General features: G+C 39.7%; 1 protein-coding gene across 1 annotated transcript in view; it reads left to right on the top strand.

The window, feature by feature from the left end:
* ZCCHC2 (zinc finger CCHC-type containing 2) overlaps positions 1-18,940 on the top strand; it is a 56,236-nt gene that overhangs the window by 17,875 nt on the left and 19,421 nt on the right. Inside the window, exons 3-7 of the mRNA XM_032152109.2 lie at positions 2,021-2,097; positions 4,334-4,405; positions 9,954-10,066; positions 15,743-15,837; positions 18,219-18,302. Coding sequence (XP_032008000.1) covers positions 2,021-2,097; positions 4,334-4,405; positions 9,954-10,066; positions 15,743-15,837; positions 18,219-18,302 — 441 coding nt within the window. The remainder of the gene's footprint in view (positions 1-2,020; positions 2,098-4,333; positions 4,406-9,953; positions 10,067-15,742; positions 15,838-18,218; positions 18,303-18,940) is intronic.

The raw sequence follows: 18,940 nt of genomic DNA, 5'->3' as shown, positions 1-18,940 counted from the left end.
AATACATTTTTCCTCACAGAGGAAAAATAGGTCTGAATGTTTAATGTTGAACATAAGTGTTTACATAATGACCACTTCTATTCAAGACTGTCACAGTACTCCTATCTTCCCAACTAAGCTACTTTAATTAGACGACTTCAGCTAAGCTCATTGAACATATGAATAACCTAAAGTGGAGTTGGTTTTACAATGAAGTCCCTTTTTTTAGTAAAAATATTTTAGAAGAACATAGAGATTATATCAAAATGCTGACAATTAACTGTAAAGGTGGTACTGTAGATGATTTTTCTTGTATTCCTACTTCTTAAAAAGTGTAATACATGCTTTTTAGTTTTAATTTATGAAGGCTGGGGGCACTTTCACTATGGCCATTCCTCATCACATACTCTTGTCTTCTCTTACCTCGATTCTGGTAGCCAACACCAGACAGAACTTGAAATCATTGCTGAAGCTGTGTTCCCATATCCTGTAATGTCATAGTGGATTTTTCTGCTAAGTGAAACTGGGTTCTGACCAAACAAAACCCAAGATCCCCGACCCTTGAGCCCAATGATTTGCAGAAGTAGAGTTGCTTTATTTCTGAATATGAGATTAGTTCAGAAGATTTTTGTTGAATGGCGTCATCCTTTAACTTAATATAACAGCTTTTGGAAACAGCATCCCCTCCCATCACCACTTTGGCTCTTATCCTATTGCACAGTTCTAAGGAGTTACAGGCTTTTGCCTGGCTTTTTGAGATTTTCCGTTGTTTCCATCCTCAAAATTTCTGGCCCACAAAGGGGAAATTGGCCCACTAGCAGGCCACCGAACACTATGTTTGGGAAGTTGACACAAAATACTGGTAATGTTATATCCTTTGTTTATTATAAATGTCTTTTCCCCTGTGTATTTCTGCATCTTATGCTTCATGCCTTCTCACTGCCCACCTTCCATGGTCTTTTAACAGTCTTACTCCTCCTCTATGCTTTTGTCACTTTGTGTATTCCACTTTGTCTATTTTAACTTCTTCCTCTAAGGCGAAATAAATGAATGCCCCTTTTTTCCTCCATCTCCTGCTCTCCTGAATCCAACAGTGTACCCCCCCATTCTGTTGAGTTACTTTCCTAACCTCTGCAGCCTTTAGCATATTCATTATTAGCCTGGTATTACCTCCCTCATTATCCTGAAAGTGTGGTTTCTTCTGTTTATACCCTGAACAGCAGTGTCTTTAAGTCCTTAGAGTAGAGTACACTTAGTAGATTGGCTCTTTTGAAATTGATATATTTCCTAAGGTGGTACTTTTATTAAAGGTGTTGTAAAATGGATAGTTGGGGGATTTATACATTTGCTTACTTCATGAATAAACTGATTATCTAGTTCAATTCAGAGTGTTTTAAAGTTTAATATCATTTGTGTTTACTATTTTATATCTGTAATGTGAAAAAATTTTGCCACTATGAACCTTTATTATAATGTTAGTTTATATTTACCATTATATAATATTGAGGGTTACATTTGAGAAAAATAATTTTTAAATTCCCAATTAGAAATTTTTATCAGCTTGGTATATTACTTTTGAGTAGTTTCTTAAAAAAAATTAAGTATAAAACTAGATATTTTCTAGTTTATATCTACTATGTATTAATAATTGAAGAACCATATTTAGTTGATAGTAAAATGCCGTATTTGTGGTAATCTGAATAACAAGTTGGAAGATTATCATTTGGAAAAATATCTTAATTGCAGGTACTTTTTATTTTTATCCTTAAAATCTTTGGTGTTAGCAGAGTGTTCGAAATTACTTAAACACTCAGCATGTCGTATGGGTATAGAAAAAAATTTCTTTCATAGGTGGATGGCACATTGCTATACTTCTAGTTTTTTTGTCTTTTTTTTTAATTTCGTGATTTAAGACCAGTCATAAAGATGAAAGTGAGTAGCTTAATTGTTAAGCACTTGTCAACTTTTAGGGTTACTTTAGGTAAGTGAAATGTGTCTATAGTCTTTGTAGCACAAGTCAGCGTATGTTTTTTTCTTTCAGCTGTACACATTGAGAAGATAATGTTGAAAGGAGTCCAGAGAAAAAGAGCTGACAAATACTGGGAGTACACTTTCAAAGTAAGCCATTTTCCCCACAAAAGATACCCCATGTGCTGCGCTCAATGATCTTTGGGAAAACTTGTGGCAGGTTTGCTAATTTAAGGGAAAAGGTCTATAAAAGGTCTATATATTTGTTTTTAATTAAGAGAATGTACTGTTTTTTATCATACACTACTGCATGGTTTGCCAAGTTTTTTTGAAGTTACATCACATTAAAATAACCCTGGCTATTTTATTAAAAAGAAGTAAGAGCCTTAGATTTAGGGACGCAATTAAGATGTAAGATATATCTTTAAAAATGCCATTGTGTTTTAAGTCAAGATCACAGGCATTGTCTTTCCTGGCATTGATTTCCCTGGCATTTTCCTCCTCCTCTTTGTTCTCTGTGACGCTTTTATTCCCACTGCATTGCCCTGTCTTCTTACCCATGATTGGTTTTGTTGCCTGTCCTTTCCACAGCTGGGATTAGCTGTAGAGCCCAGCTCTGATTCTGTGCTCCCAGGCAAAGACTTTCCATGTCTTATTCTTGCCCGTCAGCTGTATCGGGAATTCCTTGTCTACATCTTCCTTACTTCTCCCTGCTTGAGCTATGCCCTTTCTCCTCAGGTTGGATGGCATGCACCCTGAAGCCAGGTGGAACCATGCCACATTTTTGTGCGTCCTCACTTCAGTTCCTCTCCAGAGGCATTGCTTGCAAAATTTTGGCTGTCCCTCTCTCATGGAGTTATTTCTGACCCTCCACTAGAATGTTTTCTCCTTCATCCATGGTACTCTGCTGCCCTCGTACCTTTCACAGATCTTTCCAGTAGATATTCTCATGGAGAGCAGGAATCTTCATCCTCAGCCATCCCACCATGTCTGACTTGCTCGTTGAATGAATTTCAGAACTCCAGCTTTGCTTTAAGGGAGAAAGATCCTCAGTTTGCAAGATTTCAGCCCTTATCTCCTGGTGCCTTACCGTGGCATGCATCTTGCTCTTTACTCTCCACGCTCAGTCAGGCTGGCCCCTTTTGCTGCCGGAGCTCATGGCTTGCCTTCCTAAAGGCTTCACTGTCCTCTTGCCTGAAATGCTCTTCCGCCATTTCCCCAGACTGAGGACAGGCCACCTTCTGGCTCTAAAGCTCCCTCCTCAGAGATCCTTCTTGACACCCCAGCTCATGTGCATCTCCCCGTTCTTGTACCATGCCCTATGCATTTTCTTCAAAGCACTGATCACTGATGGAAATTCTTATGTATTCACTTGGCTTTTTATCTGTCTCCTGCATTAGCCTGTGAACTCAGTCAGCGGAGACTTAACTGTCTTGTCCATTTCTGCATCCCTGACACAAGAGTCAGAACAGTGCCCAACGCAAGTAGCTGCTCCGCAAACATTTGAATACTTAAAAATCACTTAAGAAATGTAATGTGCCAGTAATGTAAATGTGCCAGTTAATAAAGATACTAATTTTAGACTTGTAGATAAAATTTTATATATTTTTTAAGTATCTGATTACTTATAAGTTGGTAAGGCCTAGATAGTAGCATAGTGCAAATATTTATTTAGCTCAAATAATTATAGGGTAGAAATTATTAGGGGGCCACAGTTGAGTCCACATGAAAAGCATTGAGGAGGTAGTGGGTGTGGGGTTGCACAAGAGATGTCAGTTCTGACTCTTGCACCTACTTAGGGTCATACCTCAGTAACCTAACTTGTTTGAACTTAAGTGTCTGCATCTCAAAATGGAAGTAATCATACCTGGCCCTAGCATCTTAATAGGATTTTAAAGATTGAGATAAAGATGAAATCTCTTCTAACCATAAATTCCATAAAAATATGAAATGGTACTACCAAAGAAGGCAGTAAACTCTAGTTACTTCTCTTAAAGGTGTATACTTAATAAGTTTCAGGAGATAGAATTTTTATCTTTTGAGCGGCAAAGATTTGTACTGTCAAAAGTGTCATTTTAGAGTTCTGTAAGTTCATAGAAAATAACATATCTCCCCTTTCTGAAAAATTACTAAACATAATCACATTTTCAGATAGGTTTTAAAAAGTGCCATTTTGAAAAGAGTTATTAGAACGTTTTTGAGTAGCATATGTCAATGTGCAGTTAATTTTACTAATTTTGAAATTATGACAATGCCAGATTAACTTTATATTTCTAATTGTTAATCTTAGTAAAATTTAAGGCCCTTTGTTTTTGCACATGGCTTTTTTCTAGCCGGTTCCTGCCTAAGGAATAACCATATAATATGTGTGTTTTTTTTAAATCAGGTAAATTGGTCTGATCTTTCAGTCACAACAGTAACAAAAACCCACCAAGAACTACAGGAATTTCTACTGAAGGTAAAATATAGATTTTGTTGTTAAAATGATTTTTATATAATATACAGAGTCCAGAAACCTCAATGTCAAAAAAACACCAGGAAAATTAAAACATACAGATAAAGGTGGGCTCAGAACTCTAAATGAACATTAGCTGTGGAAAACGTCAGTTACTCTAAACATGTTTTCTTGCCTGACATTACCAACATAAGGAAATGATGAAGGGATTTCTACATTAAAAAAAAAATGGAGACCGGGTGCGGTGGCGTGCACCTGTGATCCCAGCACTTTGGGAGGCCGAGGCGGGAGGATCGTTTGAGGCCAGGATTTCCAAGACCAGACTGGGCAACTTAGTGAGACCCTATCTCTATTTGGAAAAAAAAAAAGGAACCCTGTTCCTAGTTTCCTGCAGAGATGTGCGTCATTGGTGGCTGCTTGCAAAGAGACTTCTTAGTAGAGAATGTGTCTGCAGAACCAGATGAAGCTTGCTTCTGCTTGGTGGGAGTTCTCAGACTTCACAACTATTCAGCTGTGCACTTCCCTGAAATATTTCTCCATTTCTTCCTTCTTTGAGTTCTAGCTCCTCCCCACCTCACCCCCCATATGATAGAATCTCCAAACTCCTGGGAATAGGAAGATAATAGAAACATCTTATTACAGACTTGCCAGAGGTGAAAGGTATCTTAGATCATTTTGTTCAAACCATCACCTTATTCTTTTATACTAATCTGATTTTATTGAAAAGTGAATAGGTAGAAATAAATTTCAAAAGGAGAGACTAGGTATAAATGGTTGATAAATTCTTTCTCAGTAAGCAAATATTTTAAAATTTATTGTTAGTAGAGAGATAAAGCAGAAAGTCCAGAAACAAAACATTCCCAACTGAGTTACTAAGTTTTGGTTACAAGTGTAGTTATTAAACATATACTATATTATGAGGCTAGTGCTAGTTTTAGGTGGTCTGCTTGTCACCATAAGTATGTTCTTTTCAGATCATTCTTAAATCTATGAGAGACTGTTTTATTCATCAACTTGTAGAGCTTTGAATAGCACATTAGATGCTGGTTCTTTGAGGAAGACTGTCGAAGTGTGAATTCCGCTGGATTTCTTATTAGTCCCTGTGAATGAAGTAGCACCCAGGGATGACTTGAATAGTTCCATCTTCCTGTGGTTTATTGTAAATTAGGCTCTGTCAGTTAAGGGCTGAGGACTCCTCCTCCCACTCATTAGTGACCTGCCTTGGGTAAGATTAGGGGATGAGTTTTACTCATTTCCAGATGCCAGAAGCCACTGCCTGTGACATGTCAGCTCTGGACACCTTGGCGAGAGAGATGGCATGGGTCTGTGAGCTTCTGTCTGCTGTGCTCAGTCATGGTAACAGTCGTGAGGATGCCAGAGAAGAGTGGCTCGGGCCAGGGCAGGCTCCATCTGCCAGGCAGTGCACCCCATTGGAGAAAATGAGTGCCTGGATGACGTTTTAATTACGGAGGAGGCTAAGCAGGGCTGCCTCACCCCACCTCCACACACTTTTACAATCTCTTCTAATTATTTCTGACTTTTCTCTCAATAGAAGAAGTTTATCAAAATTTAGACAGGTGATCACGAACAGGCTTCATTTGGGTTAAGGAGCAGCCTGTTTTCATTTCCCTTCTGCTATCCTTCCCACAACAGAATTGTGGGTGAGTTGCAGGAGTGCAGAGCTGAGGCTGAAAAGCCTTGAAAAGGGGGGTCCAGACTGAATGACTTGGTGCCAGTGTGCATGTGGGGTCCTGCTTCCCTGTCCCTCATTCTGAGAGAGCACGCACCTGACCCCCACGCAGCTGGGGCCTGGTGCCTAGCACATGGAGCCTGCCTTCTACTGGCTTTCCCTCTGGAAGCTTCAGCTGTTTGTGCCTTGACAGATTTCATTTCTTCAGTCGCCCACTTTTTCTAAAAGCTTAGGTGCTTTAAAACAAATACAACTCCAAATAAGTAATTCAGTCTTCAGAATCATAGCAATTAATGAATACCCTGCTTAGCCAGTATTTGGATATAATATTTTTCTCAAATAGTACAAATGCCTCTCAATTACATGAAATAATCTGCAGCATTGTGTACTTCTGGAAACATACTGCCTATTGTATGATACTTTTCCAAGTTTATCTTATCCTTTTTTCTCTTTTACCTTCCTTTTAACATCATCTACGAAAGATCAGGAGCTGCCAGGTTCGGTGGCTCATGCCTGTAATCCCAGCGCTTTGGGAGGCTGAGGCAGGTGGATCATCTGAGGTCAGCAGTTCAAGACCAGCCTGACCAACATGGTGAAACCCCATCTCTACTAAAAATACAAAAAATTAGCCAGGCGTGGTGGCAGGCGCCTGTAATCCCAGCTACTCTGGAGGCTGAGGCAGGAGAATCACTTGAACCCAGAAAGTGGAGGTTGCAGTGAGCCAAGATCGTCCCATTGCACTCCAGCCTGAGCAACAAGAGCAAAACTCTGTCTTTAAAAAAAAAAAAAAAAAGTTCAGGAGCAAAATCTGTCCTGTGGACGACATGTCCAAATGAACACCCTTGACAGACCCCATTGACCTGTACTTCTAGCTTGCTGTAGTGTGGAGATGTGAGTTGGAGGTCAATATTTCAAGTCCTTTTTTCACGTACAAATAGCAGCCTGTGTGTGTCCTTTGCATTCTGGCCCCTTCACCTGTTTTTGTGGGGGGTTTTTTGTTTGTTTTTTTTTTTCCTTTTCTTTTGAGACAGTCTTGCTCCATATCCCAGGCTGGAGTGTAAGTGTAGTAACACCATCTTGAGAGGCTCACTGCAACCTCCGCCTCCCCAGTTCAAGCTGTTCTCGTGCCTCGGCTTTCCAAGTAGCTGGGATTACAGGCGTGCACCACCACACCCGGCTAATTTTTGTATTTTTAGTAGAGATGGAGTTTTGCCATGTTGCCCAGGCTGATCTTGAACTCCTGAGATCAAGCAATCCACTCACCTTGGCCAAATGTGCTGGGATTACAGGTGTGAGCCACCATGTCTGGTCCCCTGTTTTTTTCTTCTTAGCTGTTACAGCTGTCATTTCTCATGATCAGAATGTCTACTCTGTGCAGCCAGGGTTTTTGTTTCTTCCTTCACTGCAGTATCCAGGGTTCCTAAAACAGTGCCTGGGGCACGGTAGGAGTTTGAAAGTTTGCTGAATGATTGAATGAACAAGGGGTGCTACAAACATTAGATTATCCATTGGTCTCAGCGTATTTAGAGAGCAACTTTTGTGATAGCTAGGTACAAAAACCTTTCATTCCTCTAAACTTGTTCTGAGGCTGAGCTGGAGCTCTGGAGGTGGGAGGCTGGGTATGTAGAACTAGGATTGAAAGGTGAGAAAATTCAAAACACATGGCTAGAATATAAAAGACATGATTTAAAACTATATATATATATATACAGTTTTATATATATATATATATATACAGTTATATATATATATATATATATTTAGCAAATGAGTCTTTCTTTAGGACTGCAAATAGGCCCAGGAAATTGAACATAAAAACCACTTGAAAATAAATCAGTTTGCTCATACTGATGACTGCATACCTGCAGTCTGCCCAGCAACGTGAACAGTGTTACTGAACTGTGAATATTTGTATGCTGTTGCCTTCAGTGTTCAGTACAACCATCAGTGATTTGGTAGTTGAAATAGACTTTTCACTGACACTGGTTTTCTTTGGCTGTGTACAGATATTCAGTATAAATTGTGTTTAAAATGGGTAGTAGGATATATGCCTGGTGTTGTAAGTCTGTATTTAAATGCTAATATCAAAATATAAATATTGAAATGAGTGATTTCTTTGTTTGGAAAATGGAGGCCGGGTGCGGTAGCTCACACCTGTAATCCCAGCACTTTGGGAGGCCACAGCCAGTGGATCATCTGAGGTCAGGAGTTCGAGACCAGCCTAACCAACATGGAAACCGCATTCTCTAGTAAAACCACAAAAAAAATTAGCCAGGGTTGGTGGTGTGCCTCTGTAATCCCAGGTACTCAGGAGGCCGAGGCAGGAGAATCACTTGAACCCAGAAGGTGGAGGTTGCAGTGAGCTGAGATCATGCCACTGCACTCCAGCCTCGGTGACAGAGCAAAACTCTTTTAAAAAAAAAAGAAAAGAAAATGGGTAGGCCGGGTGCAGTGGCTCACGCCTGTAATCCCAGCACTTTGGGAGGCCAAGGCAGGCGGATCATGAGGTCAGGAGATTGAGACCATCCTGGCTAACATGGTGAAACCCTGTCTGTACTAAAAATACAAAAAATTAGCCGGGCGAGGGGGCGGGCGCCTGTAGTCTCAGCTACTCAGGAGGCTTAGGCAGGAGAATGGTGTGAACCCGGGAGGCGGAGCTTGCAGTGAGCCGAGATCACGCCACTGCACTCCAGCCTGGGCGACAGGGCAAGACTCCGTCTCAAAAAAAAAAAAAAAAGGGTAGATTCAGACCTGTTTTTCCTGTTGGTGGTCAGAGAGCATGATTCCCACTGTGGGTGTATAGAATGCTGACAGAGTCTTCCATCTGACCAGAAGGGACTTCATTCTGACAGAGCATCTTGATCTTGCAATCTGCTGTCCCCACAATGAGGAGTGCTTTATGCTACCTTTGCTAAATTTCTAATTTCTGAATTGACTCAAAATACTTACTTTTCAGAAGAAAATTTGCTTTGGACTTCTCAAAGCTCAACATGTATATCAACAATTTGTATAGATTTTTGTATTCCTGTGGCTTCTCAGATATTGTTAATGGTTCTACTCTGAATTTTAGTGAAAGTGCCAGTAATAGGACAGATTAGTTAACAAAAGTCAAATTTAAAACTGAATTTTTCGAAGACTTGGAAAGTTGGCTTATGAATAATCAATTTACTAGGAGTTTTTTTAAAGTAAACTGGTTAAATTTTGTTTAAAATCTGAAATTTTTCTTGGCCAAGTGTTGATTTTTTTTGTGGTTTCTAGCACGTTGCTCTGAGGGCACCTCAATCACATGAGGCATCTCTGGTGCATGGTTTTTATATAAATAAGTAATATTAAGGGCTTCTCAGCCATCTCTCATATTCAGTTCTTTATTTGCTGCATAGCACTGGTGATCTGACATTGCCTGAGAGTAAAACGTAAAACAGGCACACAAGTGCTAAGTGCAAAGGCAGAGATAACACTTCTTGGAATACTATTCCAGGGTAAAAATAGTAGTAGCTATGCTGAACAGAATCTTCACCTTAACTTGAGAACCTTAGCATGGGTGTCATTTCAGTGTGGCATGTGGAGCCAGAGTGTGAGGTCCATGCAGGCGTCCTCCTGTCCCAGGAACATGCTGAATGCTGTGGGTTTCCCTGCACCTGGGGGAGCCCTGAGGTTCAATCAGAAGATGGTGCATTTCCCGGTAGGAAAGGTCTATGCTGCTTCATATGGGGTCAGGTGTTGTGAAGATTTGGAAAACAAACTGCTTTTGGGAAAATAATGAGCAGGAGGCATTAATCTTCATTTTATGCATCTGACTTGTAACATACTTACCAGTAAGTGGGAAACTTAATATTGGATATTGTGGTTTTTCTTTTCTAGCTTCCAAAGGAACTGTCTTCAGAGACTTTTGACAAGACCATCTTAAGAGCCCTTAATCAGGGTTCCTTGAAAAGGGAAGAACGGCGACATCCTGACCTAGAGCCCATCCTAAGGTAATGATTTACCTGACGCCTGTCACAGCAGCATACAGACAGGACAAAGGGCCGCTCCAAATGGGGTCTTCAGGTGGGGGAATCATAGAGATCTTTTCTCTGGCATACTTCTTAAAATGGACATGTTATCCTTGTGCTATTTAGGTCTAGGCTCACAGTAAAAGATACCAAACTAGTTTCATCATTGTACTCTTCAGTTCTCTGATATCATAATATTTAGTTGCTTCTGAAATACGCAGATATTGAATAAAGCCTCTTATATTCTTTATAAAATACTTATTGAAAGAGGCCTTTGTCCAAGAGCTCCACTTTGGAGAGATGTTTTATTTGTTTAAAGTTGTCAAGTGCCTGGGCTGGTGGGTGGGAGAGTGAAGGGCAGCCCTGATTTCCAGCACCTGCTCTTCCTGGCTGTTACTCTTAGAGGCATGGTGCTGCCAGAGGTCAAGGTTTTGCCCTCATGAGGTTGTTGGGCTTGTTGGGAAAGATGCCCTTAGATGAGATGATCTTGGATTAATTCCCGGAGCCTCTCATGTGCTCACAGAGGAAGAAATTGAAGACACAGGCAAGGCATGTCATTGGCGGCACAAGGACTCTGTGGAGGCAGGATGAGTGTGGTTGTAGGGAAATGTACTTGTTTCATGATGGGAAGTTGAGGGAATTTTTGCCCAATTAATAGCTTATATTTCTCCTAAGAGTTTTTCTTAAGAATGGATAGATTGAGGGTGTGGGATCACATGCTCGAGAGTAGAGGGGATGTAAAATCATTGTGTGGAGATCTGGAGAACAAGCTGATGAAGGAAATCGAGTGAGCCGGGCAAGGTGTGGAGTCCATTTGAGATTGAAGATCAATAAATTATCGTGGTATTGGTCTGTCCTGTTGTGTGAATTATTTTTTAAATGTTTCCCGGCAGCTCAGGTCCAAGTGTCAGGAAAGCAGGTGGTTGTATTTGTCCTGGATGGGGCTTTCTTGGATGTGACAGAAAGAAAGACAATGAGGCAAGGGAATTTGGGGAAAAAAAGTTCAGTTTTTAACAAATGATGGACAGTTACGAGAACTAAGCTGTACTAGGAAGTGAAAACAGGTGAGTCTGATAGAGTAGAATGAACTGTGCTTGGAAAACAGGTGCCACGGGAGTAATCGGGTAATTAAGCAGTGAGAGTCTCATTGGGATGAGAGCAGAGGCATCTGGGTGAGTGGATCTGGAGGTGACGGTGGAGGTTAGCGTATGGTTTTGGCAGTCGTGGCACTCACCTCTCTGAGGGCTTCCCTGTAGGAGGGACATAAATTCAGGAATAATGGCTAAGGAAACATGCTGTTTTACTGGAAACTTGCAGTTATTAATAAATACATTACATAAAAGCAGTGCTAGAGAGCCTATATGGCTTAGGGTGAGGGCTTAAGTAAGACAGCCTGTCATCTGCCTTCTAAACTTGAGGTGGCCCAGTTTGGAAAGCCGACTTCCCGAGGGAGAGCAGAGGTGTGTGTCATTGACTGTTACGCACCCCCTCCTGAGTAGGGAATTGGGACCAGTGAGTATTCTCAGGATGGATGGGGCTGAAAAGAAGAGGATGAGTGTTTGCTCCCCAGTGGAGACAAGCAGAAATCTGGGAGGGGGAGAGTATTTTCATGTATGACAAGATCTGGGGTGTGACAGTTTGTGCAAGGTTACCCACGTCCCTTTCCCTGAAGACATGGCCTCAGGGCAGGAGCCCCCCAAGCTGTGGATGAGATGCTCAGAGTTCTGAGCTGGGGAGGAAAGGGGCTTCTGGGCAGGCCCAAGCTTGGTCTGGAAGGATCAGAAGATGAAGACTTGCTCCTCTCCCACCACCCCACAGATGCCAGTTGCCATGACAACAGGCATCTTTGATGTGAAAAGGACATTTTGGGTCAATTGGCAAAACTTAAATGGGATCTGAGGAATAGAAGGTAAAAATTGGTCAGTGTTAATCTGATAGTGATTGTAGGAGAACATAGGAAATACTCACTGATGTCTTCCCAGGAGTTAGCCATTACACCAGGTATTTATGGTTTAGGAAAAAAGTATTTGTACTGTATTTGTAAGTTTGAGATTTTCAGAAGGAAAAAATTAACTATTTCTGGAAGGAGCCATTTTCAAAAAATGGCTCTCAGCCAGGACCCCAATTAAAAAGTAAGTGGCTGGGCACGGTGGGTCATGCCTGTAGTCACAGCCCTTTGGGAGGCCAAGACAGGAGGATCGTTTGAGGCCAACAGCCTGGGCAACATAGTGAAACCCCATCTCTACAAAAAAAATTTTGAAAATTAGCCGGGTGTGGTGGTGCACACCTGTATGTAGTCCCAGCTACTCCAGAGGCTGAGGTGGGAGGATCGCTTGAGCCTGGGAGCTTGAGGCTGCAGTGAGCTATGATTGCACCACTGAACTCCAGCCTGGGCAACAGAGTAAGACCCTGTCTCTTAAAAAAAAAAAAGTATGTGCGTGACTCCTTGTTAAAGCTTTTAGGATTCTCCTCAGCTTTGATCATACTTGGCTTCTTGTGCGTGTCTGTGTCTGTATATGTTTTAGGTGTTTTTACTGTAAAGATGTTATTAAAGCTAATTTTGAAGAATGCAGAGGTGTGTACTGAGAAAATTCTCCGGTTTCCCATTCTCCAAATCTGACAGCTAAAGTAGCCTAACTTTTCCAAAATTTTCTGTGCACATACCTGCCCTTAGATTTATGTGTATATGTGTATATATATTTCCTTTATCCAAATGGAAGTATTTTATACATATTAATACTTTTCTGCCACTTTTTTCTTTAAATATATTGGGACATGGTAACACATCATTACGTGTAAAAAGATGGCTGCTTTGTTTACTTGCTACATAATATACCTTTTTAGCTGAACCATAATTAATCCATTTTAGTTATTTCTAAATCTTTTTAAACTACTACAATGTCCAGGTATATGATTATTTAATTTTTTACTTTTTATTTTTATTAATTTTTTTTTTTGAGACAGGACGTCGCTCTGTTGCCCAGGCTTATCTCAAACTCCTAGGCTCAAGCAATCCTCTCCAGGTATATATTCTTAACACATGGATACATTTATATGTAAGATCAATTTATAGAAATAATGTAATTGGTCAAAAGTTACATGTATTTTTAATATGTAATATTTTCAAACTATTTCTAAAAAGGTAGCAGCACTTCATATCTTCTGAGGCCTCATACTTGTATCTCCCACCTGAGCAGACTCAAAACATTCGCAGTTGCTCTTCTTTGCCTATCTCAGAAAGAAAGTCTGATTTCAGTCTGTGTTTGAGTAGCCTTTGCCGCCTCCCTGTGAATGGCCTTTTCAGTCCTTTCCACACTTTATTGGTGTCACTGATTGGAAGAGTTACTTGTTAGATAAAGGAAAGAGCCCTGCTTGTGATTACGTCATGACCATACAGGTGTTTTAAATTTTTATATACTCAGATTTATTGATCTTTTCTGGTTTCAGGGTTTTGTGTCATGCCTAGAAAGACCTTTTCAAAGATATGTTTGAAAACGTATCTGAAATATGTTTCAAAAAATATATTTTCTTCTGATACTTCCTTTTTAAAAAAATCTTGGATTCATTTGTAATTTATTTTGATGTAGGGAGTATGGTGGGAATTCGTATCTTTTCCCAAATGGCTGGCCTGTGGCCTCAACACCATTAATAGGATGTCAGGACAGTTCCTTATCAGTTTGTGGGTTTTAAATTAGTAGGTCACCATTTGTGTCTCAGAAGTGTAGCAATTATAAAGGAGGCGGAAGAAAGGAAACTGAGAAATAGGAAATATTTATTAGTGATATAGATCTTGGTTGGTACAGGACACACTGCATTTAGTCTCAAATATGCTATAGGTTAGGAAAATGAAAATACGGCCTGAAATGTGCATTTGGGGTTGGATGATTTCTGTCATGTTAAAATGTAACCTTGTTATTCATTTGATTTATCAAATAGTTTATGGTCACTTTGATTTTTTAATATCGGTATAATTGCCATCTTGTGGTTATTCATTAATGAGCCTTGACTTTAGTTTGTATGCTGATTTCAGTCCCCTGCCTTTATCTCATTTGTGGTTTAAATGTGTAATACTCAGTGTTTCTGTAGTGGATGTGTACATAGTATTTGGAGTTATATCTGGGCTGTTCCTTGGTACTCAGGCCTTGAACTGAAGATGTGCCTGTGCTTTTGACCAGTTGGTTTTAACATGACTGGGTGTGGGTTCCACCACTGCCTTTGGATTTTAATGTCAGCCTTAGGTAATATGTTCAGACCTGGAAATCTAGATTTGCTCCTGAATTCAGATCTCAGTTCTTCCGTCTCTTAATTTCACCCATGTCTTCCTATTGAATGTTTACTTTCACATTAGAATACCAAGAAGCAATTTTGCATGATACACAAGGCAACTTTAGCTCATAAAGGTCATCTGTTGGTATATTAATGATTTTATAATTAATCTGAATAATAGGTCAAAAACCTTGGGGGAGAAATTAAAATTTAAAATGAGCACTAAAAGTGTTCAAAACTAATAGAATGGGATTTGTATGTTGAGCACCTAAGTAGTAGGTAGGGTGACTGTTTATCTGTGTGCACTATTTGATTCTTGTAACCATGAGAAATTGGAAGTTGAAAGGCTAACTAGCTTGTTTAGGGTGCTTCAGCTTATAAGTGATTGAACTGGTATTCAAATCTAAAGTAAACTTCCTGGTAGATTCTACTCTAATTGTATGCCCAATTTTACGGGTACCACTGTCGGGAAGACCTCCAGCTGGAGTCTTTTAATTACATTAATAAAATATGAGGAAAGCTGGGTTTCAAAGATAAATTTGACTCATGGCATGATACACATTCAACATGAATCATCAGTCATGCCTTAGGTTGTAGAATATATGTATAATATATGATAACTACATAATTGACTGTTCCATATTTTTCAGGACTCTTAGTATCCCAAACTTCCCAACCTCCCACTTTGAGAGTGTGGGAATGTCCCTTAATAGTACAGCCAAAGGCCAGGCTCAGTGGCTCACGCCTGTAATCCCAGCACTTTGAGAGGCCGAGGTGGGCAGATCACCAGAGGTCAGGAGTTTGAGACTAGCCTGACCGACATGGTGAAACCTTGTCTCTACTAAAAATACAAAATTAGCCAGGCGTGGTGGCACATGCCTGTAATCCCAGCTACTCGGGATGCTGAGGCAGGAGAATCGCTTGAACCCAGGAGGCGGAGGTTGCAGTGAGCTGAGATCGCGCCATTGCACTCCATCCGGGGCAATAAGAGCAAAATTCAGTCTCAAAAAAAAAAAGTACAGCCAAATAAGGAGAAGAACACCTGTGGAGAAAAGAAATTGCAGTTGTTTTTCTGAACAGAAGGGTGGCTATTGGACCACTTGGGCAAAGGCTGAAATAATACATTTTTGGGCCAGTATTGAAAACTTACCATTAGATTATACAAAATTAAAAATGAACGTATTTAGTCGATTCTTGCAAATGAGTTTTGTTCAATGTTACTGACTTCTTCCCATAGGAAATACATTCAAAAATAATACTCTTTTTTATAGGAAAAATATTTTTCCATACCTGAATTAAACTGCCACTTAAGTCTGCTTTATAATTGAAACTGAGCTTCTTGTGGATTAACATTACCTGAAATTAACAAATCTCTTTTCTTTTTATATGCAGGCAGCTATTTTCAAGTTCATCACAAGCTTTTCTACAGAGTCAGAAAGTACACAGCTTCTTTCAGTCCATATCATCAGACTCCCTACACAGTCTCAGTAAGCATCTTCTGTCCCTCTGTGGAGATCTTTTTTCTTTGTTGGATTTTATTGCTTTACCGTGTCATTTTGTGTAGGTTTGTCACTTTAAAGTTAAGGAATAGTGACATACAATTATTTGTCATTTTTAATGAGTTTTACACTGCAGTTTTAAAGAAAGTCATGAATAAAAGCTAATATAACAGAGCAGACTGATTCAAGGTGAGGTCTGAGTCTCTCTAGTCTTTGGGGCATGGCCAGTCCTTCATTTCCTGGGCAAGAACTGTTCCCTCACAGGCTGGAGACCTTACAATGTCGCGTGCGGGTGTCTGATCTAGTCTGTCTTCCTCCTGTCACCTGTTCCCAATTGACCTTTCCAGCCGATCAGACAGAAAACGTTAGCCCTGTTCTTCTCACTCTGCCTCTTTGTTTTCATCACGGAAAGGACAACCCATGCTAGACAAAGGATGTCTTCCTTTTTGTCCCTTCATCGCCATCCCTTTGTTTACAGTTAGGCCTTTCTTTCATGCACGGACTATTAAAGTTAAACCCTCAATCTTTTCTCAGATTCTAGTTTCCCACTCTGATCTATCCCTGGATTATCACAAGGATAAATGTGTTAAATTCCTGCTTGGTCTAAAATTCAGGCCTCACTGTGACCTTCCGGGAGCTTCCTTCTGCTCCCTGTGCTCTGTCTCCTAGCACGCCCAGCCATTGCCTGCCCTGTGTCTTTGCTCATTTGTACGCTTACTTAAACATCATCCTTTTGTCATAACCCACTAAAATCACACCTGTTTTAAGGCCCAGCTGAAGCATCACCTCTTCCGTGAAGCTTTGCCAGTTTTTCTTATGTTCCGTATGTTGAGTTTTGCCCTCTTGTTTCAGCTTTCACCACTGTCTGCCTTGTGTTTAATTTTCTACACGTCTACCTCAGCCTGCCTTTTACAAATATTTTGTCAGTAACATTGGCATGTCCTTTAGCAGAATTTCTGCTGAACTTCAGGCATAGCTATGGCAAGGAACATTTTTCTTTTCTAAAACTCCCTCTGCTCTCAACAGAGTCATTTTTTCCTGTATTTAAAGGGGAAAGAAAAACACATATTTCCTCAATTTGAGGTGTGAGAAAAAGAGGTGAAAGAATAGTATGATTGAGTGTTATACGAGCTAACCTTTAAAGTTTCTCTAATTAAGTGTGTTAAATGCTAACGTAATTATCAATCAGAATTAAAAATGTGACTCTTTAAGATTAGTTGACCAAGACAAAATGTACAACTTCATGATTAAATTTATGTCTGAATGATAGCAACAGCATTTATGAAAGAGAATCCTGATCATTCTGGAGCTATGTAGATTTAACCATCAGTGCTTTCACCCTGAGCCAAATGTAAGTGTTTTTTATTGAACATGTATTAATAGCATCAGTTTAATTTCAAAAAGGCATTGAATTGAGCACAAAGTTAAACTTTTAGTTCAGATGAACAGGCTGCTCAGGAAAACTCACCCAAGTGAGGAGTTCCTATATAAGTAATAAACTCATCTTGAGGGTGTGGCAGTATTTAAATTACATGAGCAGTGCTAAAGAGTTTGGTGGATTTTGTTTTTATGTTGTAAAATTAAAACACTATGAAAGTACAGAACTTGAGATTGTGGGAAATCTTGTCAGCCTAACCTTCATGCATATCTGAGTTGTTTCACTAGTGAATATACTGTTGTCAGAGTTCATTTGCATACACTGTTGAGTTTTTTTTTTTTTTTAATTGATAGCTTTATCTTTTTATTCTCTGGTACGGAGAGCGTCACTCCATATCCTGAAAACTAGTGCTGAAAAAAAACAATGCTAAAGTCCTGAATGAGTTAAGATGTTGAACTGTGGAGCCCTGCTGGCCTGTATTTTAATGGGGAAGTAATCCAAAATGTGTTGCATGGGCCAGTGCTGGTCCATAAATTGCTTGTTACTGTTCTGTAACACGAGAACAGAAATTGAGAGCAGACATTGAGAGATTAACAATTTGACAGTGCCACGTTATTTTATTGTATTTTACAAAAGTAACGATCCACAGCAAACTGAAGATTTAAAAAAATGAAAACAATCTTTACCACACCACAGATGTTTAAGAAGCACCTTTCTACTTGATTTCCTCATTTTGCACATGAGCACACTGGGGCTGACAGATATGAAATGACTTGTCCAGGTCAGTCGCTCTTCAGGGAACAGCTGGCCCCTTGATCATGATTCCCACTCACAGTCTAGTGCTTTGGGCTGTGTCATCTTGCTTTCTCACTAGTAGCCGTGTTTTCTTCACCACTCACCCTCCATTCATTTTCCTTAGGTAAAAAAAAAAATTATATTAGTTTTATTTTAATTTTCCTAAAAAGTTAATAGTATTGAATACTTCCTGCAGATAACTTACAATCCTCTCTGAAGACTTCTAAGATATTAGAACACTTAAAAGAAGACAGCTCTGAAGCTTCAAGTCAAGAAGAAGGTAAATGTAGAGTCACTAGAGTAAGTCATTCTGCCTGCTGATAGCACATGGATAGAACATTTAAGGAGTGAAGAAACTGACATATAGGAATTGGAATGTAACAGAGGTTGCATTACAAATAAGTGGAGAGAGAATAGTCTGTTCAATAAATGGTGTGTGGAGAAAGAATAAATTGTTCAATAAATGGTGTATGGACAAAGAATAGACCGTTCAATAAATGGTGTTGGCACAATTGATTTTCCATATGAAAAAATAGGTATAATTAGATTCCCAATTACATCATGCAGAAGGCATTCAAGTGAGTAACAACTTATATGTAAAATGTAAAACTTAAACTTTTCAATGTTAATTTGGGAGGAGAAGCCTCTCTTGAATAAAGTAGAGCATGACCACAGTAGAGATCTTACTAAATTAGAGCTGCTCTGTGACAAAAGGAACCATATAGCCAGGAGACAATCCATAGATTGGGAGATGATGTTTGCAAGATATTTGCAGATAAGACTATATCCAGACTATGGAAGGATCTTCCTAAAAAGTCAATTAAGACAATCAGCCCAACAGAAATATAGGTGAAAGACATAAATAGGTGATTCTGAGATGAGGAAACCTGAACAGCTATTACATAATGTGCAGCCTCA

This window comes from Hylobates moloch, unplaced genomic scaffold, assembly GCF_009828535.3.
Source record: "Hylobates moloch isolate HMO894 unplaced genomic scaffold, HMol_V3 SCAFFOLD_5, whole genome shotgun sequence".
Classification (NCBI taxonomy): Eukaryota; Metazoa; Chordata; class Mammalia; order Primates; family Hylobatidae; genus Hylobates; species Hylobates moloch.
Note: the sequence above shows the minus strand (reverse complement) of the source record. Positions and strands in the feature narration are given on the sequence as shown.